The 26381-nt window shown below is 53.0% G+C and overlaps 1 protein-coding gene across 4 annotated transcripts in view; it reads left to right on the top strand.

Annotated features, from left to right (window-relative positions):
* The window catches only part of SNED1 (sushi, nidogen and EGF like domains 1), a 121167-nt gene that overhangs the window by 84628 nt on the left and 10158 nt on the right, over window positions 1–26381 (top strand). For 3 of the 4 annotated variants that reach the window (XM_030576533.1, XM_030576532.1, XM_030576535.1), the window contains 13 exons: window positions 2472–2585; window positions 4073–4186; window positions 6387–6500; window positions 6699–6812; window positions 7630–7926; window positions 11477–11660; window positions 14220–14332; window positions 16569–16847; window positions 17452–17596; window positions 19341–19423; window positions 20917–21015; window positions 22470–22586; window positions 24626–24713. In XM_030576533.1, coding sequence (XP_030432393.1) covers window positions 2472–2585; window positions 4073–4186; window positions 6387–6500; window positions 6699–6812; window positions 7630–7926; window positions 11477–11660; window positions 14220–14332; window positions 16569–16847; window positions 17452–17596; window positions 19341–19423; window positions 20917–21015; window positions 22470–22586; window positions 24626–24713 — 1861 coding nt within the window. The remainder of the gene's footprint in view (window positions 1–2471; window positions 2586–4072; window positions 4187–6386; window positions 6501–6698; window positions 6813–7629; window positions 7927–11476; window positions 11661–14219; window positions 14333–16568; window positions 16848–17451; window positions 17597–19340; window positions 19424–20916; window positions 21016–22469; window positions 22587–24625; window positions 24714–26381) is intronic. The other variant, XM_030576534.1, reaches the window with a different exon arrangement.

Below are 26381 nucleotides of genomic sequence, written 5' to 3'. Positions count from 1 at the left end.
ATTACACTATAACCATATCATAACAATGTCACTATGAAGAGTATGATGTGCAGTGTCACAGTGAGGATCTAGGGAGAAGTCTACATCTTCCTGATTCTCTCTGCATAACCCCTAAGGAACAGCCCTTCCTACCCCCCCACACAACTAAAGCTCTCATTGACTCACTCCTGAGTTACTACAACATCCTTTCGCGAGTGGAGTCCTGTCCGGCTCATGTCTATTCAGACTGTTGCTGCAAAGATTGTTCTCCTAACCCAGCCTTTCTCCATGTCATGCCTCTCTTTGCGTCCCTCCCTTGGCTCCCGCTTCTCTAGTGCATCGAACATGAACTACTTCTCTTCATTTCCAAGGCCCTTCACAGCCTATCACCAGCCTGTGCATCATCCCTCATTCACTACCGAGTGGTCGACTCCCACCATCAATGGGTCCAAAAGGCCAACCTTCACTGCCACTGGTTCTGTTTTTAAACTAGTCCCATGGGGCTGTCTTCCTCCTAGGCTGCCCCACTCCCTCGCACGTGGGACAAGCTCCTTATAAACGTGCAACACATTCCATCTTCGTCCCCTTCAGAGTCCTCCTCAAAACACTCATCTGCAGTGAAGCCAACCAAACACTTGCTGGTGGCTAGGCCACGGCTGCCCACAGCATTGACTCATAGCCTCTCATAGTTCCTTTGTGCTCGTCCATTGTGTGTCTACATCTGCTGGGTCCTGTCTTAGATTCCAGCTCATTGAAGCAGGGGCCATCTTATTGTTCTTTTCTTGTAGAGCACCTGGTGCAATGGTATCCTAAGCCATGACTGGGGTCCTTGGTGCTACCATAATACACCTAATAAATAATATATGGCACCTGGTGCAATGGGGTCCTGGACCATGACTGGGGCTCCTACATGCTACTGTTATACATCTAATAAATAATGTGCAGTATTGGTGCAGTGGGATCCTAAGCCATGACTGGGGCTCCTCGGTGCTACCATAATACACCTAATAAATAATATATGGCACCTGGTGCATTGGTGTCCTGGACCATGGCTGGGGCGATTAGGGACGACTGTAATACACCTAATAAATAATGTACGGCACCTGGTGCAATGGGGTCCTGGACCATGACTAGGGCTCCTATATGCTACTGTAATACATCTAATAAATAATGTGAAGTATTGGTGCAGTGGGATCCTAAGCCATGACTGGGGCTCCTCGGTGCTACCATAATACACCTAATAAATAATATACGGCACCTGGTGCATTGAAGTCCTGGACCATGGCTGGGGCTCCTACATGCTACTGTAATATGTCTAATAAATAATGTGCAGTACTTGATGCAATGGGGCTTGGGCCATGGCTGGGGCTCGTAGAGACTACTGTAATATGAGGGGGTTGGTGCTCCAGGGCTATGGTGGGCAGAGAGGACTCCCTCCAGCTCTCTCACCCTGCAGCAGTGAGGAGAGGCAGCTCTCCCCACCATGGCAGATCTGGGGCTGGGGGCCACAGGATAGGCACCTCTACCCAGGCCATGGCAGATCCAGGCCGGGGCTGGGTTCAGACCAGGGGAGGAGCGCCCCAGCCACAGCTGGCTTCGGGCTGCTCTGGCCACAGCAGAGTTGGGGCTGGGGAAAGGGCGACCCAGCCACTGCAGGACTGGGGCTGGGGCTGCAGGATAGGTACCTCTCCCCCATCCCCAACAGTCTTTGGGCTGGGGCTGTGTTTGTGCTGGGGGAAAGGCACTGCAACAGGTCCAGCTCAGGTCTGGGTTCGGGCCAAGGGAGGGGCGCCCCAGCCGCAGCAGGTCCAGGCCGTGGCAGAGTTGGGGCTCGGAGAGGGGTGCCCTGGACCGCGGCAGAATTGGGGATGGGGGAGGGGTGCCCCGGCCACAGCAGGTCTGGGCCATGGCAGAATTGGGGCCAGGGGAGGGTGCCTCAGCTATGGCAGGTATGGGCTGGACTGTCCCTCCCCTGGCAGCGGCAGGTTGGGGGCCAGGCGAGGTTGGGGTCGGAGGAGGAACACCCCTCCCCCATCCGCAGCAAGTTCCTGGAGGGGTGGTTCCCTGAGCACCTGTGTGGCTCTTAATAGACTGCTTGCATGGCCATGACAGCTTACAGGGATCTTAGGTCTAGGCCAAAACTAGGGCTCCTAGATACTATGGTAATACACCTACTAAATAATGTACAGCACCTGGCACAACAAGGTCTTGAGCCATGACTGGGGCTCCTACTCGCTACCATAATATACTTAATAAATAATAATGGTGCACAGGTAGGGAGACTCCACTCACCCACTCCCCACTGTAGGCCCAGGCGGCTTTCTGGGAGGCCATCAACACTGTGCTTGCTCCTTTAGGCATGGTTAGCAGTGCAGCCTGCTTCACTGATTTGGGATGGGACAGTCATGGCCATGGGAGGTGGTCCTGTGTGGCTTGGATATTTCACTGACTATAAACCCTTCTCTCCCCCGGTCCCATGCTTCCCTCCCCAGAAATTAACGAGTGCCTTTCTCAGCCCTGTTTCAACAGGGGCTTGTGCAAGGATCGTATCGCTGAGTTCCTGTGCCTGTGTGAAGCAGGATACACAGGCCCCCACTGTGAGTTGGGTAAGAGAATGTGAAAAATACACTTATGGGAACCCCATCCAGTGGTGAGCAAGGCAGGAAAATACCTCTGCCTCGATTGGCCCTCAAAGCTGCTTCAGAAATGGCCTGGGAGGGAGATGTTACCCAGGGATGGCCTCGCCCAACAGCCCATCTGGAAAGCATCACAGCCAGGGCAGCCAAAGGCCAGTGAGGCAGCTCCAAGATCCATACCACTGGTGCTGCTCCTTAGAGTCATACACTCCTTAGTGTCATGTGAGAGCTACAGCACTCATTCAGCATATGGCCCTGCTAGCAGCTGGGCCAGAAAGAGTTCCGAGGTGCTTATCATCATGGATCTATGCCTTACGGGGGGATGAATATCCATGCCACTGTGCATGTGTGTGGTCAGTCTCCTAGAGCTATAGAGGAGAATGTGGCTGAGTTTTTCAATTCAGCCTAATGGATTTAGATTCACAGTCCCCTTTTAAACAAATGGGAATTGTGTGTCTATATCCCCTAGTCAGCTTTAGGTCTGTATGTGTTGGGGATATAAACAGCCACATACACCCTGCACCCTCTTATTCTCTTTATTGTAGCTGATTGGGACTTTTATTTTTTAGAAATGTTTCATTTTAATAATTGTAATATTTTTGAGATTTCATTTAAAAGAATGGCTTTTGGCAACTAAAAACTGAAAAAAATCAGCAGGTCAGGAAAAAACTGTTCAGTAAAACCGATAATTTTTTGCCCAGTTGTCCAAAGTGTTTTGATTTTTCAATGAATATCTGAAAAATGTGGTTGAAATTGGACACTTCCCTGGGTGTTCAGGGAGGGGGGATGAAGAACCCAAAGCTTTCCCCCAGCTCAGTTCCTTGTACCTGCCGGGCTTGTGCCTGTGCCCAATGCACTCATGAACAGCACTAGCTCTCTTTAATGGGTACCAGCCTAAGGGAGCAAATGCTTTCCGTGTGGCAGGAGCTTTGGCAATGCCTTTTGAACGGGGCATGTGTATGTTTTACTGGCATGAATTACACACACAGCTGAAGGGGAGCTATGAAAGGGAAGAAAAGTGGCTGTGTTCTCTAGGTGCAGCATGGCGCACATAACCCACTGTCAAACCCACAGCATATACCAGCAAAAATACACACCAATATTCACAGTGACCCCCCGAATAACAAGGCATTTGATTGTGTTTCGGACCACTCCTTCCCTATGTGAGGCTCTTGTTATTCAGACTGCTCAAGCCTGAAATCAGAACTGGAGTAACGCACATGACAGGGGTTCCAGCATAGCAGCCTGGTCTTTCAGGATTGACCTAGTTGTGCAGTTCTTACTCATGTCGGGGAGCACTTAAACAAGTAGCCCCAAGCCAGTGAGGCTATCTGTGTGTGTAAGTACCCAGGGCAGTGAGTAAGGGCCACCCGGTCTAGCTCTGTGTTGTCAATGCATGCTGTGCTGAGGATGGGGTTCTGGTCTGTACATGACTGTTTCCTTTTGCTTCTACACAGAGATTGATGAATGTCAGTCCGACCCCTGTAAGAATGGAGGAACTTGCAAGGATATCCCAGGATCCTTTGCTTGTCATTGTCCCGATGGCTTCATGGGAATCCAGTGTGAAACAGGTAGAAATTTCACAGGGTAAAGCTCAACCCAAATCCCTCAAAGGCAGTGCTGGGATTCCAGTCTGATGCCCCTGGACTGAGAGAGAGCCATGGAGGCAGTAGTGGCCTGCCCAGCCTGGTCCATCCTCATGAACCTCGACAGGTATGCCCTGGAGTTCCCAGGCATGCTCGCTTGTAGGAAGACTATCTTGTCAGGGCTGGGATGGGAATTCAACAGCCCTGCGCTGTCCTGCTGGATCATGAGATTCGGTTTTCATGCTCTTGAGCTCCACCAGCAGGCTCTGATTCTGCCCCAAGAGATGCCCCTGCATCTTTCCTGCAGAGCGTGCAGATGTGACCTGCATCCCGTTAGCCTGCCCAAGGTCACCCAGGCCGTCTGTGCTAGAGCAGGGACTCAAAGCCAGATCTGCAACGTCCTTGGCTGGTGCCCTAACCACTGGCCAAGCCTTCCTCTCTCCGGCATGGCACTGTCTTGGCTAGTGCTGGACAGTCCCCAGAGCTGACACTTTTTTCACATTTTGTCACCAATGGGGAGGTAGAAAATTTGGTGACATTTCTGTGATTCTTCTCCCCCTTATTTTTCAACAAACCCTAGAGCTCGCCAGCATTTATTTCTTAATTTTGAAATTTCAAATTTTGACCAAAAAAAAGGAGGAGGAAAAATTTCTAAAATCTATTTGCTGATTTGTGTTGATTAATTTTTTACCAGCTGTGCTGATAAGCATGAGTTGCTGACCGTGACCTTTCAGTGGCTGTCACTGTGCATAATAAGCTCCATGTATCAGTGCATCATGTCTGTACTGAAAGACACCTGGACACCTCTTAAGCTGTCTTCTGCTTGGCTTTTTGATGGCAATCAAACATATGCAGTGACTTTTAACTATCACCCCTGTTTGGAAGGCAGGGGCCTCCTTGGGACTCTCATTCACATCAATGAGCACTTAACCAGGGGGTCTGATGGCATCAGTACGTGCTCACCAGCCTATCCTGGTTAGCAGAAAGAGGCAGGTGCTATACTCAGTGTGACTTGCTGAAGCGCATTACCAGTTCTGTAGTGACCTTGAGTGGGTTTGAAATGGGACTAATCAAAGTGCATTAATGAACTGTTAACGTGTGTCAGCAGCCTGCATGCAGAGAGTCGGAGTGCAGCAGGCTGGTGTGGAGTAGATTCACACCCCAGCTCGCTGCACACTGACTGTTCGTGGAGACCAGCCCGCATTGGGTGATAATTTTGCCCTACTTTCATGAAAATGATTCCAGCGAGCACATTGCTGGGCTGTGCTGAGAGCAGGTGTGCTGTGCCAACCTCAGAGCCTCACATCACCAAGTCCTTACCAGCACTAACGTCAGTGGGGTTTTTTCCAAGAAATGAGCCAGAGCTCGAGCCAGAGCCTACTGAAGTCAATGGAGAGAGTCTTTGGACTTTGGATCCTGCGCTGAGTAGGGACTTGAGGCTCTGGTCCACAGATTGTAAACAAAGCAACGATTACAATCAGCTAGTAAATAGATTTAGCTAGTGATCTACAGGATATAGGCTCAATTAGCTGGATAATTTGATGTTGGTTCCAACACATACCCTTCTCCCTGCCACCACAAAAGACTGTTATAGAAAAATCCATGCACTAAACAGCTTGTCTGCATGTAAAAGTGAATCTGGAATAAGGTAGGGTGTGAATGGAATAAGACTGTCCACACATTAAGTTAAATCAGGAATAGCTATCAGGAATCACTCCCCATGTAGATAAACCCTTAAATTAGCACAGTGACACTGAGTTGGGCTTTCACGTTGGAGTAACGTGTGAGTTCTGCAGTGAGATCACGCATCACCAGCAGCCAATAGACAATGACCCTCCTGTGTCAGTGTGCTGGACTTTGGGCAATGAATTCTGGGAGCTGTAACCCAATAGTTTGGGACACTGCTTCAGAGCTTGGATATGCTGAATGTAAGGGGTTAAAGGATGAATATGTGTCCTGCATTTAGCCCATGGACTGCACAGTATGTGCATCTGGACTATCTTGAGTGAGTCAGCAATTTCACTTCCCCTCGAAACAGATGCATGTTCTGTGCATGGCCCATGGTTCGCACATACACTTCACCTGCTGCATCTGCAGCAAGAGTCCCCGCAAGGGATTCAGAGTTTCCTCTAATGTCCATGCTGTCTCTGGCAGATGTTTGACTGAGTGTATCTATGCCTTCTAGAAGTGGATGCCTGCGAATCAGCTCCCTGCCGTAATGGAGGGGACTGTGAAAACTATGGTGGTTCCTACCTGTGTGTCTGCCCAGAGGGTTTCTTCGGCTACCACTGCGAGACAGGTAAGCCTTGGCTAGGTGTAAGAGATTTAGCTAATGACCTCCCAGAGCCCCCAGTACTTTAGCATTGCTAGTTAATTCAATGTGGCTGCATGCACTGAACCTGGCTTGTTTGCCAGCCTTGAACAGTAATTAACATTTTTTATTTGGGCTTCTTGGGCAGCGTGAGCCATAACCCTTGGTCTTGCTCCTCTCCCCCAGCCAGCGATCCTTGTTTCTACAGCCCGTGTGGGAGCCGAGGCTACTGCCTGCCTAGCAATGGATCCCACAGCTGCACCTGCAAGGTGGGCTACACAGGCAAGAGCTGCGAAAAAGGTAAAGGGGCTGGATGGCGACTCAAGTGAGTCCTGTCTGTCACCACAGACAGCATAAGCTGCCACGTGCACTGCTAGGATGCAGTCGTGTGAGCCCACTGTGGGGTGGGGGAACCTATGCCTGGGCGAGACCCACTTGCAACAGGCTGGCACTGCCGGGCTCAGGCATCAGGGCAAATCACCGCCTCGTCTTAGAGTGTGGTGATACCTGCAGACAGAAGGTGCCAGAGGGGCTTGATCTTGTTGGGTGCTGAGCAACTCTTGAAGGTGCTGAAGTCAGTCTGAGAGAGGAAGGATGGCACTGGACTGGCACTCGTGAAGCCTGGATTCAGTTCCCAGCTCTGCTGCACACTCCCTGCAGACACACTGTGTCTGGCCCTCAGGTCTCCATCTGTAAAATGGGGATTGATAACCTCTGTCTGGCTCGTCTGCTTTTAAACTGCCAGCTCTTCAGGACAATGCTCATCTCAGACTGGGTGGGCAGTCTCTAGCACAATGGGGCCCTGACCCAGCTCATGCCCCAGGGTCCTTCTTCAGGACTCAAACAGGATGATAAGGAGCAGCAGGCACCAGCTTTTGGGCCTGTGTGAACCCTCTGGGAGTGGAGAGCGCTCAGCACCATGCAGGCTCATGCCCCAGCAGCACACACTCCCTGCACTGTGCCTGACTGTTGTGCTGTATATCAGGGCTGCTCTCACAGCTACCTTGACACAGTCCTGTCAGCCAGTGTTTGTGTGCTGGAGGGTCAGTCCCAGGGGTCTGGTGCCTAAAGATTTACCATGTTACTTCTTCCCTTTGCTTTGATTGATACCCTGAAGAACTGCTGCCACCAACATCATTAAAGGTGGTCAGGGTGGAGGACACAGGGGTGTCGATTTCTTGGTACCCCCCCGAAGACCCAGTCGCCAGGCAGATGATTGACGGCTACGCCGTGACGTACGTATCCTTCGACGGCTCTTACCGCAGGACAGATTTTGTGGACCGAAGTCATTCTGCCCACCAATTGCGGGCACTAGCCTCTGGCAGAGCCTACAATATTTCTGTCTTTTCAGTCAAACGCAACGTGAACAACAAGAACGACATCAGCAGGCCTGTCATGCTCATCACACGCACTAGTGAGTAGCGTCGGAAGGGGAATAGAAACGTGAGCATGCACGCCTCTGTCCAACACCTAGGTTAATGCTCCAACGCCAGCTGGGGGCTGCTACTGCACAGACAGCTCATGGAGACCCACCAGCCAATGCTACCTCCTAACGGATGGCAGGACCTGCTTCCCGGCTATCCCAGCTTGCTTTCCACCATCTAACGCTACAGCAAAATTTTCAGCTAGTTGTGCGCTGGTCTAAAAGCCCCCTCAGCCCACAGGACAATCCATCCTGCCCCACAACCCACTTTGGAGTGTGTTCGGCAACATGGGAGCTCGGGGGTGGGAATGGCCTCCAAGGACCAGAAGCTGTATGAAAAACATTGTTTTGCATACAGATATTTTCTTGCATCTATGAGCTTTATTTGGGAAATATCCATTTAAATCTAAAACCAGCATCCTTATGTATACATAGCAACCTCTTAATGAACAAGGCCCTCCCACCAACCTAATGGCCCAGTGGCAAGCATCTGGCAAGGAAAATCTCCTCAGTCACTGACGGTGTCAATAGACTAGTGTCTCAAGGAGAACTGATTGAGATGATTTAGTTGGGCTTTCAAAGTGTCTATTAAGGAAACTGAGTAGCCACAGGGTGAGAGGTGATCTTGAAATGGATCAGGAACTGACTAAGAGACCAGAGGCAAAGGAGGACTAACAGGTCAATTTTCATATGGCATAAGGTTAGCTGTGGGCACCTAGCTGGGATCTGCAGTTAATATTATTTATTAACGATTGGGAAGGGGGTGCAGTGAGGTGGCACAGTTTATTTAGGTCAGCCAGGACCAGAGAGAACTGAGAGGAACACCAGAGATCTGAGCATGCCAGGGGAATGGGCACCACACCAGCAGAGGAAATTCAGTGTTGATAAAGGCAAAGTAATGCCAGTTGGATGGAGTGATTTGAGTTACTCCTACACTGCGCAGGGTTGTAAGCTTAGCGTGCCAACTCAGGAAAGGGACCTAGGATCACTGTAGACAGGTCAATGAAGACCTCTCTGCTCAGTGTGCAGCCGAGGTTGAAAGAGCAACAAAATGTTGGGGTGCATAAGAAGTGGGATGGTGAATCTGTAAAATAGTCTCATGCCTTGAGACAACTCAGTGGTGCAGCCTCACCTGGGTACTGTCTCCAGGACTGGTCATCCTCTCTACAAAAGGGTATTGCAGGACTAGAGGGGAGTTCAAAGCTGGGCACTGAAAACAATTACAGCCCTGGAAAGAATTTCCTATAAACAAAGGGTGCAAAGATGGAGGAGAGAAATCAGAGCAGGCATGGTAAAGGTGCATAATGAGTGGTCTAGAGAGAGTATCTCAAGGAACTTCTGGTCACTCTATCACCTAGCACTAGAACAAGGGAACGTTCAAAGAAACTGAAAGGCAAGAACTGTAAAAGTGCCTAGAAGATAGGGTGACCAGACAGCAAATGTGAAAAATGGGGATGGGGAGTAATAGGAGCCTATACAAGAAAAAGACCCAAAAATCGGGACTGTCCCTATAAAATTGAGACATCTGGTCACCCTACTAGAGGAAATACTTTTACCCACCATGTAACTGACTGTGGATTCCCTGCTACAGGATCTCATTGAGACCAAGGCTTTCCTAGGGTTCAAAACAGGCCTGGACCTCTTATGGAGAGTGAGGGGATCAGAGTTACATTACAAAGCATAACAGACTAATGTAGAAGGGATCAAAATCCTCCTCCATCAGGGCATAAGCCAATCATCAAGTGACAGAGATAGGAAAACACTTCCCTCAGGGCAGCTGATGCCATGGTTCTCCATTCTGGGGTTTTCTGTCCTCCTCTGAAGCAGCTGATGCTGGCCACTGTCAGAGACAGAGTAAATGGACCACAGGGCTGATCCAGTCTGGCAATTCCTGTATTGCCCAGAGTTCAACCATCCAGCTGAGCTGGGGCACAGAGAATGGCTCTCACCTTGAGCTTTCACCCCCTGGCATGCTGTCTGGAGAGAGAAACAGCATAACCAGCTTTGAGCAGGCCCTAGAGGGGAGGGCAGCCCTCCTAGCTGGTAGGGCAGGGGCACCGAGGGTGATAGGAAAGGGCGAATGAACATTGCACAGCACCTTCCTGCTTTCAGCAGACTGATTCATTTAGAGTCAGATGGGAGCCCCCCTTGGCACATGTTTAGCAGGGGTGAGGCCTGGGTCCCCTGCGCAGCCACTAAGTCAGTAGAAAGCAGCACGTACTGAGCACCATGTCCACATTGGCTGGGAAAAGCTCCCGGTTGGTCTGGTCCCACCGCAAGTTGCAGGACTCCTCCCAGCTGTGTGTTAGGCCATTGCACAGCAGTGCAAATACAGTCCTGAGCTGCATGTGAACATTAGCAGGGTAGAGCCTGGGTCTCCTCTGGGGACAGAGTAGCTGGCCCTCCCAGCTGATTGCTGTGTTCTCACTCCCTTGCAGGCTCACAGCTCCTTCCAGCTGCTGTGTCTCCCATTAATACGGAGTCAGTTTTGCCCTGGGTCAGGCCTGTGCTCCCTCAACTCCTACTATGTATTTTACAGTAGCACCTAGAGGTCCCAGCTGAGGTGGGGGTCCCCTGGTGAGAGACAGACAGCAAAGAGTTTACTGAAACAGCTGAGATGGCCAAAAGGTGTGTGTGTGGTGGGTTTGAAACTGAGGCACAGGGAGGGGATGTACTCCCTCAGCCAGGAACAGGTGTCTCAAGTTCTAGTCCAGTGCTCTACCCACTGGACCACACCATCTCCATTGCCCTGTTCTAGGAAACGCCTGGCCTTTTGAAAGACAAGTATTTCAAAGACTGGGAATAAGCTTTCCTATCCTACAGCCACTGTCTGGCGCATGCACCACAAACCAGAGCAGCCTGCTAGGACTCAGTGAGGGTGATGCCTACCTGATTAGCATAGCCATGTGCCCACAGCCAAACTCTACCCAGCTCCCTTGCTGGAGTGCAGAGAACCCCCCCCACACACACACACAAACACACAGACCTGTTCCCTGGGCTGCCAGTTCAGCTGTTCTTTCTCTCTTTAGCCTGGAGAGCTGAACTTGGTCCTCGAAGTCCTCGGGAAACATCAGAAACAGCAGCTTCTGGGTTCCCTCTCATTGGTGCCATTAAGTGCCAAGCTGGCAGGTCCCAGCCTGGTGCTTGGGGGGTGAGCTCTGCTGCCTTGTGGGCACTAAGGGCCAAACCAGTGGGGGATAGGAGCCTTCCAGCAGTGTCGCTATGTGCTGGCCTGGTGAGGGTCAGGCCCCAGCCTTTGGCTGTGGCGCTGGTGCTCCCTGGCACCCAGTGGGAGCGGGCCTCCCGCTCTATCTGTCAGAAGCACTGCAAGCGTTAGGCGGCCCAGGGAGGCCAGGCAAAGCAGCTGGGCTGAGATGCGATGCTCTGACAGGAAGATCTCAAAGGGGCAGGAGAACAGTCATGGGGATGCATACACGGGCACAGGCCCCATAGGGATGAGAGGCAGCACCATGTCTGACTTCTGAGGGGCTCTCGAGCCTATTGTTCACCACCTCCTGCCTTTGCTTCCTCCTCCCCACAGAACCTCGCCCAGTGGAGGGATTTGATATCGCCAATGTGACGGCCAGCACCATCACGGTGCAGTGGGCTCTCCCCAAGCTCCAACACTCCTCCATCAGCAAGGTGCGCATCTCCATCCGCCAGCCCGGGGACCTGGAGGACCGCACCGTGGAGCTGAACAGCAGTGTGGCCAAGTACACGTTCAGGTGAGGGAGGGCATGGCACAAGCTAAGAGATGGGGCTAGACACTGGGAGAAACAAGGGGAAATAATTCCCCCAGTTCTGAGCTGTGACTGAACTGAGCTTGGCACAGTCCTGGGGCCTTGAGCAAAGGAGACCATCCAGCAGATAGCACGACTGGAGATCAGTGTTCTCTAGCCAAACTCTTCTCTCCCTCAGCTGCTCCCCGGCCCCTCCATGGGGACTGCGAGTCGAAGGTGGCATAATGCTTTGGCTAGGGTTGCCCCTGGTGGAGATCTGCTGGCTTCACATACCCATGATACTGCACATGGGACTGCAGCCTAGGGCAGAGTGTGGACCAATGAGAGCAGGTGGTTAATGATCCTAAGAGATATTTAAAGAGATGCTGTTGACTTAAGAACCACCCTGCTGCCTGAGCATTGCTTAACCCACTTCTGTAACAGGTATCACTGAGGAGCCCTAAAAATGGAGAGGAATTATAAAGGAAAAATCTCTCTCTCTCTCTCTCCCCAGTCCATTTGCTTCATGCATTTTATAGCACTTTATATCTAATCAGTCCCACTGCTTTCTTGGGTAGTTAGTTACTGTTTGTTTGGGTAGTTCCTGCTTCCAACCTCGCTGATTCCTAGGGGAACTCCTGCTTTGTATGGGCCTTTTCACTCAGCAACAAGGCAGAAAGAGAGAACGTGATTGTAAAACAGAGGAATATGTGATTGTAAAACCCACAAAACTAGCAGGGGGTTCGGGGTACCGCCTTTTTAAACTGACCACACTTCAATGTGATGGCCTTCCATTGGACACAAACTGAAATCAGCTTCAGTGTACAAGTGCATTTGTGGTCTGCAGACAGGGAGAGATCAGTGCTAACCCAGGCGTTTACCTTTCACCAAATTTCTCTTCATTAAGATTTTTTTAACCTAGTTTTTAGTATCTGTTGACCATGTGAGGCTGTGAGCACTGGTACTAGCCTACCTCAAAGGGGCATTGTGAATGAATGTCTCAGATGAACAGTGCTGGATAGCTACCAAGTATCAGCAATAGGCAAGTTTCAGGATGAGATGAAGAACCAAGCAAATGCCATGATGCTGTAATTTCTGCCATGCTGGTAGACGGCTGTGTCCAGGGACAGCCCCACTAACTTCGATGGGACTCTCTGCGGGTACATTGTAAATTGCAGGATTGAAGTCCAAGCTGTTACATCTCTCAATATTGTTAATAAGCAGACACGCTAACATGCTAGTGACGCTGACAGCGGCCTCTCTACCTATCAGTGACAGACACTTCAGACCCAGCAGTCAGTTTCGGTGCTTGAGAACAAATAATATGTGACAGATGTTAGTCACATTGCTCAATGCCCTACTGGAAGGCACTCAGATCCTACAGCAATAAGTGGTGTATAAGAATGTGTATGCAACAGAAGAGGGACCCCTACATTCAGACAGTTTGCGTGACTCCTGATCCTTACCTATTTGCCACACTTGGTTCCTGGAACTCCGTACTCAGCTAATCCAGCTGAGCTCAATGGAGATCCAGTGGGGTCAGGATCATGCTATGAATCGTGGGCTCAGGTTTTTCACAAATGTTATCAGTGTAAAGTCCTCTGCAGGCTCTCATCACCCAGGATCTCAGGACCTGTATGTGATAAGTTACATATTCAGTGGGGTTTGATTGACATGTTTGTAAAGCGCTCTGAGAGACTTAGGTGAAAGGTCCTGGAAGGGTAAAGTGCTGTTTATCGGTTCTGTCTGTTGTCACGGTAGTGATGGTGAAACCAGCCATCGCAGTTCCTGCAGCACATGCTCCCTGCCTTGTCCTGGCCATTGGTGGCAGTTGCCAGAGGGAACTGACCTGGCTCCTGCTCTAACTCCCACTCCCACTCCTTTGCTCTCAGCTCTGGACCCTGCTCCTGCTCCTCCATTCTAGGGGGATGCGTGACAGGCCCCTCTGTCCACCCAGCCCAAACCCACTACAGTGCAGACAACTGCAGTGTGAACACCACACCACGTCTGCAGAGAGCAGCACACACCAGCAGAAACCTACATCCCACGTGCTCAGCACCCAGGGCCCTCCTCACCCCTTCCATTACAACGGTTGTGGGGAGGACCACAGCTGACGGTGCAAGCTGTGATCACATGCCCACTGATGCTGGTAACTGGGAGAGTGGGCAACCTGGCTTTCCCTATAACACTACGTATGGCAGTAGTTTAAAACCGATCCCTCCCCCACACACACACACCCATGGTGCAGGGGCTGAGTGACTGTGTGGACACTGATAGCCACAGAGAGGTTGTGTAGTAAAGAGTCTATCACACAATACAGTCAGGTTTCTGCCCCACCCTAGGCTCCTTGGAAATCACATCAGTGCTCCTGATTTCTTAGCTTGGGGGTTGCAGTCACTGGAGGCACGGAAGTGTAGTGAGTATTTCTGTCAGGGGGCCAGTCAAGAGTGGGGCCCGTTGTGCTGGGTGCCATCCAGACATGGGAAAATTCAATCTCTGCCTGGAAATCTCTGCCATAAGAGCTAATCAACCCTACATTCCTTCCCTCTGCCTCCTCCACCTCAGAGACCTCCGGCCAGGGGAGAGGTATCTCATCCACGTGTCGACCCTGAGCGGGCTGGAGATGGAAGATCCTCCCTCAGAGAGCCAGGCCATGGCACCCTTCCACGTGTGGACTCGTGAGTGCGACCAGACATTCCCTTGCCTCTTCCTCACGGCCGGAGCCTAAATGGCCTGTGATGTCCTAAGGGATGTGAAGGACTCATTCCAACCCTCTGCACTTAGGGGTTCCCTGCCAGCGTAGAGCAGCCCAGCCCCAGATGGCCTGTGTGGCTAAGGGTCAGCACGGAGTGGCTCTGTTTAGAACTTGCTCATCACATTTTGGCTGGAAGCAAATGGGAGCATAAGGCTAAGACAGTGAGCCCACAGACAGCAGCCTCTTCTTCCAGCTGGAGAGTGGGCACCTGCTCCAAAGCCAGCCTCCCTCCCAGGGAAGGGGAAATTCTCACCAATCGTCAAGACATCCAGCATGGTGTTCAGACCCAGCCAGCACCCGCTCGCACCATCCCACTGCCTGGAGAGCAGCGACAGCAGCCGCTGCTTCTCTGGGCTGTGTGCCACTCCCCGGACACAGCATGGTTGCCAGCACTGCGGGGAGGGGACTGGTCAGACCGATGTCATTGGGTCCATGCTGCATCCTGACAAACCAGCCTGGATCCCACTTCTGTGCTAGGTCTGGTGCTGGAGAGCGGCAGGAGCATGCTGTGGCTGTGTATTGCCCACGGGCTGGCGGGGGCTGTCCCACCAACCCATGCTCAGAAGTACCCTTTGCTTCCCAAGGCCCTGGCTGCTCCTTGACCATCAGCAGGGCTGTTCCACTGGCTGACCTGCCACGCCTGTGCAGAGTGATAGACAGAGACAGGGGCAGCCCCATTCTGCCACTGGCTGTGGAACCATGTGATGCTCCTCTGATTCCCCAGGCCAGATCATGGCATAAGCACATTGCTTGCCAACTGGAATAACATCAGGGGGAGCAGCCACTCCCTGAGACAACCAGCCCTTGGCTCGCTCCAGCCTCACTGTCTTGCCTAGGGGCCCGATTCACCCCTTGAGCCTGCAGGACCAACTCCATCAGCCTCAGCAGAGAAGGCCCTGTTCACAGAGGCTCTGATTTGACACTAAGTGTGGGGGGGCAGAAGCAGGTGGTGGGGATTGTCTTAAACCAGGAGCTGTGTGGCAGACTCTTCATATGCACTTCTTAGTTATAGTCAAAGAAGGGGAGAACCTCTTGGTTCGCTCCTTGCTGTGCCCACTGAATGCCGAGTGCAGCTGCTTGCAGCTCTCTCTCTCTCTCCCTCCACTTGGAGCTGATTCTGCCCCATCCCTGAATATAGAGCCATGCTGGAGCTATGGCCAGCCTGCAGCTGGGCTGAGCATCACCCACACTCTGCCCCAGGCCCCGGAGTGGTGGTGTAGGAGCTGACCCCACAGGAATTCCCTGCCAGGGGCACTCGCCAGGTAGCCCTCTAACCTGGCTTCGCAGCACCATGGTGCCGCTGGCACGAGGCTGAGGATCTGGCTCTGCACTTTCAGCTCTAGACTAGAGTTACCCCGGAGAAGGGGCTAAAGCAACAAACCAGGAGTGCTGCAGAGGTCTGGAGATGGGCCCTGTCCTAGCAAGTGGGGTGCTGGAGGGGCTCCCTAGAGCTGCCACCCACTGTGGGCCCTGGCTGCAGTCAGGACACTTGCCCCATTGGAACTACATTGCTGTCATTAGCCTGGCACAACCTGTATGTGGCCTGGATGCAGCAGTGCAGTGGGGTTTACATCAGTGCAACTCACTTCACTGCACCAGATCACCCCATGCTAGGATCTGCCCTAGACGATTACACTGGTCCCGGGCTCACAGCTAACCCAGGCCTGAGCATCCAGGTTAGCCTAGCCTGGGGGCGAGCAGCCATGCTGCACAGCCAGAGCCTGATTACTGGGTCCTCGCTGCTGCTGTGTCCCCCTGGGGCGTCGCTAGGACTGCTTAGGCCATTCCAGCAGTGAGCTGAGCCCCTCTCTGAGTTTGTCCCAGTGAAGTGGGGTAGAACTGGGCACCTGGCAGGAATTATAGAAAGGTTCAGAGGACTTTAGCCAATGCGAAAGCAGCACATGGACTCTAAGCCCCGCCCCCCACCAGGCCAGTGAGCTGAGGGGTTCTGGGTGTTGGCAGGAAGCAGATAGTGGCAATGCCTGGGTTAACTGCAGTGAAGACAGACCCTGAGTAAGCAAAGTTAAACACAGGCAGGCAAGGCTCAGAGCACCGAGCTGTCCCAGAAGCAGAGATCACAGGCAGCTTGAGCCATGTAATCAGCGAAGGGACGCTCCATTGAAATCATTTGGACTGATATTTCCTTCCCGTTGGCACAGGGCCTCTTCCTCCCCAGAACCTCACTGCCTCCAGAGTCAGCGCCACCTCTGTCCACATGACCTGGGACCAGCCACTGGCAGGGTCCATGGAGGGTTATATCATCAACGTCACCACCAACCAGAGCATCAAGAGCCGCTACGTGCCCAATGGGAAGCTGTCGTCCTACACGGTGCGTGACCTGCTTCCCGGTCAGAGGTATCGCTTGTCCGTGATGGCCATCCAGAACACCGAGCAAGGACAAGGGCACAGCGAGCCGGCCCATGTCTACATCTTGACCTGTAAGTCCATGATCCCGCCACGGCCTCCCCAGAGCCTGGCAGGGGAATGTTATGCTGGGGGGGCAGAGCATACGCAAGGGAACAGGTGCCTCTGCTGGAGGTCAGCGGGGGGACAGGCATTGAACTAGTGATGTGACAACAGGGCATGGGAACATCAGCACGTCCATGAGAAGCAGCGTAGCCACCTGGGGATGCAAATGGCCCACGATCGGGAGCTGCCATGGCCTGCAGGTGTTTCACTGAGCTGGAGGAAATGCTGCTTCTGTATAGTGTTCTCCACTCGAAAGCCAGCAGGGACCCTGCATGGTTCTTTGCTACACTGGGTGTGGGTGTGACCCCTTCTGTATCCGGGCACGCAGTGACACAGGGGAGCTGTCTGGCATGGGGTGGAGGCAGAGCGTGGGGGTCCGGGCGTTTTCCGGGGGCATGCTGGCTGTACACACACTGATTCTTACAGATGCCATCAGTGCTCAGCGGGAGAATCCCCGGCCAGCTGGGAGTGGGCTCTCTCAGGGGCTGTGAATGTGATGGTAGAATTACACTCCATTTACTCCACTGAGTCACTGCTTCGTCCTGGCTAAGCCTAATCCTTTGTGGCCTGCAGTGCAGAGAGATGGAACCCCGGAGAGGCGATGGGGCCAAGCAGGACAGCCACGGGTGCTCAGGAACAGGCTCCCCCCAGCATTACTGCCGGAACTGCGCCTGCTTGCTGATCACAATATCCCGGAGGAACCCTCGCAGGCTCCCAGGTAGGGACCAGCTCAGTGGCAATTACACCAGCCCTGCTTGAAGTCTGAGCGCTCACAAATAACATGTGGTGTTGGGAGCTGGATGAGAGCGGAAATGGGCCACTTCTGCTGAATCTTTGCATTCCAGTACAGATCAGGTCACATGTAAGCCACATTTCCTGGCCTTGCTCTAGTTCTCAGTGTATATTTGGCCACATCACAAATCCACCATATAATTGCATGATTGGCAGCCTGCACTTGGGAGGGACCCCGCCCTAGAACAGTCTGGTTAGTGCATGGGGGATGTTCCCAGCAAATCCCCTGCTGCCCTGGCTTTGACCCTTGGGAGCTGGAGTGCACCTGCCTCTCCCATGTGTACAAAGGGTGGGTGGGATGTTCATAGTTGGTAGGTGGCTCTGGCTGCCTGATTTCTTTTAGGGGACTGACCATCCAGCCCCACTTCCATGACTGGTTTTAGAGTAGCTTTAAACAGCCCACTCCAAGTGCTCTATTCAAATGTAACCTCTCCATGAGGTTGCTACAACCTATGCAGCCCAGTGCTCGTCAGTTGCTCTGCTGTGTGAGCATGGAATCTCTCCTCCCCCTAGGATGACCAGACAGCAAGTGTGAAAAATCGGGATGGGGTGGGGGGTAATAAGAGCCTATATAAGAAAAAGACCCAAAAATCGTGACCGTCTCTATAAAATCGGGACATCTGGTCACCCTACCTCCCCCCCATCCCCACCCCCACTCCCACCCCTGTGGACGCTGGCTGCCTGGCTCATGTTTCAGATCTTCAGCCATCTCCTTACTGCTGTTCCCACCTTGGAACCAGCCTGCTGCACCACACAAACCAGGCCGGCTCATCCTGCTCAAGGGAGAGATCTGCATTTTAAATAGAAACTCTTCAGATTTTTTAAGTGGGGTGAGCAGCTGGAGGAGATGGGACACAATAAACCCAGAGGAGAAAGCGGACACTGGGATGTAGACTGGCTGAATGCCCTGGAAATGCATGGTGGGACACAGGAGAATGTAGTAGAGGTGCCCTCTGCTGCTCAACGCATCTATATCGTGGCCACACGCACTCCTCCTGCTAATCACTGCAACTCCTCAGACAGGAAACTGTCAAGGGCAGTGAGACTCCAAAACCTACATGAAGCGCCAGATTCCGCAGTGGGCTATGTGGCTACAAAGCCAGCATAGCCACCATAGGATTGGCTCCCCATGGCAGTTGTACCCACGTCACTGAGTAGAATGTGCCCCTAGTTATTTCTCTGCATCTCAGTTCCCACTTGCTGTGGTGTTAATGCAGCACTTCAGGAGTGTGCGCCACAGGCTTCCTGCATTGATGCTGATTGGTGGTGTCCCAGTAGTGCCTTGAAGCCCCACTTGATATCGGAGCCCCTCTGTGCCTGCATGTCACCAAGAGGAACAGTACAGGACTTTGCAAACAGCCTTCTCTTTGCAGGCTCCAGGAAAGCACTGGAAACAAAACAAATTTAAACAAGATTTTGCAACACCATTGGCGCAGTTTAAATGACCAGCGTATTCATCCTCTGGCTGATGCTACGCTCAGTGTGGTCCATCACAATTCCTTTCCACAAGCTGCTCTCTGCACTCAGAATGCCACTGCTAGGGCCCACCAGCTGAACGAGCAATTCTTGTCAGCAAGCCATATAACTGTGTGCTGTAGCCCACTGATTTATGTGTGGGGGAGCACCCTCTGGGCCAGGGTATGAGGGCTAGTAATTCTTTCCCTTTCCAGGTTTACTGAGCTGGTGGATGGCAGACGGAGGATCAGTGCCAAGTTCAGCAGCTTGCAGAGCAAATCTGTCACTGTGAGAACACGTAAGTACTCTCCATCCTTCCCAGCCCCATTGTCTATCACCCACGTCTCTGTCCCACATAGAGTGTGAGAGCAACACTGGCATGATTGCCTGCTGGACTGCAGGAGGTGTAACTGAGATGGTTTGAGGTGTGCAGCACCTGCCCCTCAGGGGTGTGAAAAGTCTCTGTCTCGCTCTCTCTGCACACAGCCCCCAGCCGGCTTTGGAGAAGGGGCCAATCCCACAGCCCAGCACAGATGTGGACGTGACTCTGCGGGCAGAACAAAGCCAGGGGAAATGCTGGCAGGGGCAATGGCTCAGCTCTCTAGAAAGAAGATCCCTGGGTTGGAATGGCCAGGGGTCCCAGCACTGCATGTGTGAGGCCGCAGTGCCCTGGCAATGAAGCAGCACAGACTGACCCTGAATGCCATGGAAGAGCCCCAGAGCCATGCTGCTTCCCCGCCAGTCTGTGACTTGCTGGGGCATGGGGTCAATCCCAGCTGAGCACTGCAGGGCCTGGTCCACACCTGCTGCTAACAGCACTGTCAGATTGGCCAGACTGGTGCTGCCCGAGGTGCAGCTCTCCCTGTATCCTGTCTTGGACGGTGGCCAGCTCCAGTTGCCTCTGAAGAGAACCCTTCTGTAGGCAGCTGCCCCATGTAACTCCCAGCCATGCTCAGACACGGTAACCAAGGCCCGGGATGCAGGTACCATGACCAGCCCCGCCTCCAGCCCAGCCTGGGCTAAGGGATGGAGACTGGAGAATGAGAGAGGAAATGGGCAGGGTGCTCAAACGAGCAGCTGTGTTGAATACAGCCCTGCAGCCATCTCTTGACCCCCTGGACCATGCACGTCACCAGGAGGTTTTGCTAGCGGTAGCTGTGCTGGGGTTTACATGCAGGGATTCAGATCCTGTGGCCCCACATAGTGAAGGGGGAAGGAGTTAACCTGTCTAGAAAAATGTAAATCCTATTCGGAGGACCCCTCTGAAATGGCACCTGGCTGTGCCTCCTGAGGGGAGAGCAGGGCACTGAGTCACCTGAGTTCTAGTCCCAGTTCTGATACCTGACTCCCTTGGTGACTGTGGCTAAGGCCCTTCCTTTTCTGCACAATGGGGCTAGTTGTACTCCCTCACCCTGGGGAAGTGCTGAGTGATCACTGTGGGAGAGGGGCTTTGGAGAGGAGCTGAGTTTAGCAGAGTTCCCAAACAGACTGGACATTTGTATGGATAAAAATGGCCTGAATGACAGGAGCCAGGATTCAAAAAACAAAAACTACGCATTTTGGAAGGAATAAATCTGAATGCTTCAGGCCTTAACACAGCCTCTGCTTGTTGGAGTTTAGGAAGAAAGCGTCTTTCTGGGCAGATTACTGCTGCCTCCTTTGGGGACCTTCCACCTGCCGCTGAAGCAGCTGGTGCTGGTGACTGGGCTGGATGGCCCTTGGGGCTGATCTCATCTGGCACTGCCTAGGTTCTAATATAAAAGGGATAAATATTATTGGTTGTTCTCCTAGAACCTGAGGCGCCGGTGAAGCTGGAAAACATGGAGGAATCGACCAATCGGGTTGGCCTGGCACTGCAGCTGCCGGAGTCTGAGAACCAGAAGAGAGAGCGTAAGTCTGGCGAGAGGGGTTTTTATGTTCACAGATGGGACACAACTATTAAAGCTGGTCACAAACTAGCCCCTGCGCTAGACAGCCCCAAACTTTGGGAAGATTTGAAATCCAATCCTGAATCCACAGCCCCACATTGCAAGTGATCTGAATGGTTATTATGGGTCAGACCAAAACGCCAGGGCCGCCCAGAGGATTCAGGGGGCCTGGCGTAAAGCAATTTCGGGGGCTTGTTCCATAAAAAAAAGTTGCAATATTATAGAATACTATATTCTCATGGGGGCCTGGGGCAAATTGCCCCACTTCCCCCCCCACCCGCCCACCCCCCCGGGCGGCCCTGCCAAATGCTGAGTAACAGCACTGGCTCCATGGGGATCAGCCATTTACAGCATGGCCGCATCTCCCCACGTGTGCATAAATCACTGTCTCTGGCCAGCTGCATTGTGGGGGGAGGGATAGCTCAGTGATTTGAGCATTGGCCTGTTAAACTCCAGAGTTGTGAGTTCCCTCCTTGAGGGGGCCATTTAGGGACTTGTGGATTTAATTGGGGATTGGTCCTGCTTTGAGCAGGGGGTTGGCTGTTCTGCTGAGGTCCCTTCCAACCCTGATATTCTATGATTCCTGAACATGAGGGCTACAACTGCCAGGTGCAGGACAAAACCAGTGGGAGACAACCCAGAGCTGTAACAATTAATTTTTGTGCCCGAGGCAAAGGCCGGCTCCAGGCTCTTTGGCGGCAATTTGGCAGCAGGTCCCTGAGTCTCTGTCAGAGGGAAGGACCTGCCACCGCCGCTTCACTCATTCTTCAGCGGCAAGTCCCTGAGTCCCTCTTGAAGAGAAGGACCCGCCGCCGAATTGTTGCCAAAGAATGAATGAAGTGGCAGCGGCAATTCAGGGGCAGGTACTTCCCTCCAACAGGGACTCAGGGACCCGCTGCCGAATTGCCACCAAAGAAGCGGCGGCGGTAGAGCTGCCACCGAAGTGCCGCTGATCGCAGTAGGGCTGCGCCACTCCGCTTTGCGCACCCGAGGCAAGTGCCTCGCTTCCCTCACCCTTGTTACGACACTGAGACAACCCATTGCCTGGCTGGCCATTTCAGAACTTCCACACAGGAGGCTACAGACTAGTCCTTGGGTGCGGGCAGCTCACTGTGAAAGCGCCTACTCAGGGGACACCCTTAAGTCGGGGCCTGATCCAGAGATGCTGAGCACCCACAACACTCAGAGCCTCCATACCACCATGGGGCTCTCTCTGAAGACTCCTGCTCTGACCTCTGAACCCCTGCATGAGAGGGTGCAGCACAGTACTTTATAAACTCCCCCCTCCCGCACCCCACCCCCAACTCTCTGGCTGGGCATGCTATGGCACTCTGTCCAGGCCATACACTTTGACCCCTGGATTTGCATCCTCTGCCAAAGGCTGGAGCTGCCTGATGCTAGTGTTTGTATTTGCAGACGATACCCAGAACTGCTCTACAAACCCCTGCAAAAATGGGGGGACCTGCATCCCAGGTGTTGAGGTCTACCTCTGTGACTGCATGCCCGGCTTCAAGGGCAGACGCTGTGAACTAGGTGAGGCTACAGCTGCTCCCTTCCCTCCCCCCCCCCATCCCTAGCCCTGCTGCCCGCCAGCCGTGAGACCAGAGAGTCAGAGGCGGGAAGAGCCAATGCTAGGGCTGCAGCAGTCAGTTACACCAGGGAGCAGGGCTCGGGCCAGCAGGGAGCCCCTGTCCTGCAGGCTGGGGGGGGACGGGGACGCCAGGAGCAGCAGTGCCAAGGTAGACCATGGCGTGCGGGGTCAGTAATGCCCAACAGCGGCCCTGGCGTAGTGTATCCCATGCCTATGTGATTGAGGACAGGCTGCCTTGGTGCCGGCAGGGCCAGAGGAAGACAGAATTCCAGCCCTCAGACTCCATCATACCGAGCAGCCCCCAGCCCCCTCACCTCTCCTCCCAAGCAGCTGGGGGCCAGGGTTGTGAGGCTGCTGCTGCCTGAGGGGAGAAGAGGCTGCTCCCTGTTAGCACTCATTTGTGGGAGGGCAGATCTGAGACCTAGCTTGCCCCTCCCTCCCAGCGAGAAGCTTGCTTGTCTGCCCCATCCCTGCTGTCTGGCGCAGCCAGTCACTCCCAGGCTGCCCCTGGAGCACTAGTGTCTGGGCTTTGCAGCAGCTGCTGCCTCCTGCCCTAGCTCTCCTAAGAGAGAGCAGGGTGGGAGGTGAGAGCAGTGTTTCAGCAGAGGGGCAAGAAACCTGGGCCAAGACTAAGGGCGGGGAAAGGAGCTGCTTTCTCTGCACACAATGGGGCCTGGTCCAATAGTGAGCCCTGTGTGCTGCTGGAGGGATCAGTTCAGCCCCCACGCTAGGATGCACTGCCCAAGAGGCTAGAGCTCCTGGAGATGGTGCCCATAAGAGCTGGGGCTAAGATTTTTCAAGAGTGAGCAGTGACTTTGGGGATGGAACCGGAGGCACCTCAGACAGCCTGATTTTCAGGCCTCCCTGTGTGCCAGGCCTCCTTGTGTGCCCCAAGTCACGCACTGCTTTTGGAAACCTTCTGTCAAAATACTGACGTGGTCCCCGTTCAGGAAACATCCAGGCGCCTCCCATGTGGTAACGGCCATACTCTCCCAACACCCCTGGGAGGTGGGGCTGAGCTGGTGGCCCCACTGCAGATGGGACCCTGAGGCAGGCTGAAGCTGAAGTGACTTGCTCAGTGTCACACACAGCATCTGTGAATGAGCTGGGATGGGACTTGAATGCGGGTGGACCCCTTAATCCTGTGCTCTAGCCACTAGCTCCTCTTCCCTGCCCTTGGGCCAGAGGTCTTACTTGGATTCCAGTTCTATCCACACACACCCCAGTCCTCCGGGTACCACAAACCTCTGCAGCGGTAGCCGTGAACATGGAGCTGGTGCCTTACAGGCGCTGCCATGGCTCCTTGGGAAGGGCAGCAGTGCTTTGGTCACCATCAGCCACTGTGCTGTTAACACACACATTATATGGCCCCCTGGCTAAAGAATACTCAGCCAGCCTCACATAACAAAGCCTGCTGGGCAGCAAGCCCCATGGGCTGACGGCCCTAGGAAATGTCACAGGGCATGCACTGCCATCCAAGGCAGGAGCCTGGCACTGCTAAGCCCTACTGCACAACCTCAGATGTCAGGCAGGCACCGAGATGGCCCAGAGTACTGCATTTATGAGGGCAAATATTTCACAGATGCACAAAGGAAATTCAGCAGGGGAATAAACGCAGCTGCCTGATTTCTGATTTCCCCTCATGCATTGCTGCCACTATGACTCTCACCCTCTGTTTGGTGTCAAGCAGAAACAGTTTTCCTGTCCTCAGCTGCTAAGTCTCCATCTCGCTTCCCCAGTTATAGCCCTGCTTTAAAACCCAGCCCCCAACTGCCACCCACCCAAGCTGGGGGTTGGCTGGCTGGCTTAAGAGATCCTGGTGGCAGGGACCATGCCTCGCTTGGGGTAAATGCATGCTGCTAGGGAAGTGGATTTGAGCAGTTAGTGTCATTCATTTAATGACAGATTTTCCTCCATAATTGCGGTGTCCTGTTGCTAATAGGGCTTCAGATTAACCCCTTTGCTCCTTCTCTCTGCTTAGCCTGCAAGAAGCTGCCCCACTCCTGCACTCGGCTGTACTCAGAAACCAAGTCGTTTCCTGTCTGGGAAGGTGGCATCTGCCATTACCTGTGAGTATAGCTCGCCTCTTGCCCTTCCCCCTTCCTGTTTACACTGGGCCCCATGGAGAGCTCATGGGTGGTGGCTGAGGGTACAATTCAGCTGGGTTTGGAACCCCAAGGCGGAGGCATGAGGATCAGCTGCTTCCGGATGTATTTTGTCCCTGTCTCATTTTTGTTATCTTGTCTGGCCATGTCTTATGGGGAATAGGGGGAGCTGCAGTATGGGGGCAGCTGTAGCAGCCAAAAAACATTCCACAATCTGTCCTAGCACCTTCACTGATATTTGGCGTAGGTGTGGTTCTGCACTCGAGGGACGGCTCTAGGCTGTGCTGCAGTAGGTTGGGTTTTTATCAGTGTGGTGAAGGCAGGTGGTAGGCTAGTGCATAACATTAGAAATGTTGACGCTTCTGGAGCATCTAGAAAACATAACACTGTACCCACCCCTTACCTTTACCAGACATTGGGGTGTTTGCCCGTGTTGTGCTTATGCAAAGTCAACCAGTGCCTCTTCCCCTGGGAGTTGGGCAGGGAGGAGGGAGAGTGAGCTGGTTGGAGGGTGGCTGACTGGGTCATCTTCTCCAGTTCCCCTATCTCCCTTACAAGCAGAAATTTCTCTCTCTCGCTGGCAATTAGGACCGCAACCAGTCTGACAGTGAGTATTTCCTGTCTGCCGAACCCGTCTCAACATGCTCTCCCCCTCCAGAATGCAGCTGGCACTGCTGTTTCACTAGGGGGCAGTGCCGATGCTCTAGTTGCTATCACTGGGTCAGTGGCTATGTCCAGACTACCCGCCGTATCGGCGGGTTAAAATCGATTGCTCGGGGATCGATATATCGTGTCTCATCTAGACGCGATATATCGATCCCCGAGCATGCTTATATCAATTCCGGAACTCCATCAACCCCAACGGAGTTGCGGAATCGACAGGGAGAGCCGCGAACATCAATCCCGTGCAGTGAGGACGGGTGAGTAATCCAATCTTAGATATTCGACTTCAGCTACCTTATTCACGTAGCTGAAGTTGCGTATCTAAGATCGATTTCCCCCCGTAGTGTGGACCAGCCCAGTTACTCAAATGTTTCTAGGCTGTAATTTGACACCCTTGGTCCATTGTCTGTCTGTTTGGCTCCCCTGAGCTATCTAAGTGCTATGGGAGAGGCTGGCCATTAAGCGTGCAATAGCAAAGCTGTGTTTGAGTTGAACGGAGCTGTGGTGCTTAATTTTTTTAAGCATTTCCATCTATGTAAAGCCTTCTTAATCCCTTTCCTCTTCACAGAATAGAGAAATAAAGTAGCTGACAGTGCAGTCATATTTTAAAGCAGGGTGATAACCGGTGGGTCTTCAGTGGCAGCCAGTCACAGCACATACTTACTGGGCTCTTACCCATCAGAACCTAGACTCCAGGCTCCATTTGTGAACCATATTACCCTCCGTACCAGCCACCTCTTAGCTATGCACCAGACCCATGCACCATTTCTGGAAGGGTCTCGTCTCACTCCCCAAACTGTGCTGCTCTAAGTACCAGCCAGAAAACTGGCTCCCTCCCCGACTCTAAGAGTAGCTGGGATTCCACTAAGGATTAGAAGTCCATTCTGAACCTGGCCAATAGACTCTGCAGCTGGTGGTTGAGTGGCCAGTGCTCTCTCCTCACTGGGCTGGTGGTGAGCTTGATCAAGA

The sequence above is a fragment of the Gopherus evgoodei genome, chromosome 9 (genome assembly GCF_007399415.2).
Source record: "Gopherus evgoodei ecotype Sinaloan lineage chromosome 9, rGopEvg1_v1.p, whole genome shotgun sequence".
Classification (NCBI taxonomy): Eukaryota; Metazoa; Chordata; order Testudines; family Testudinidae; genus Gopherus; species Gopherus evgoodei.
Note: the sequence above shows the minus strand (reverse complement) of the source record. Positions and strands in the feature narration are given on the sequence as shown.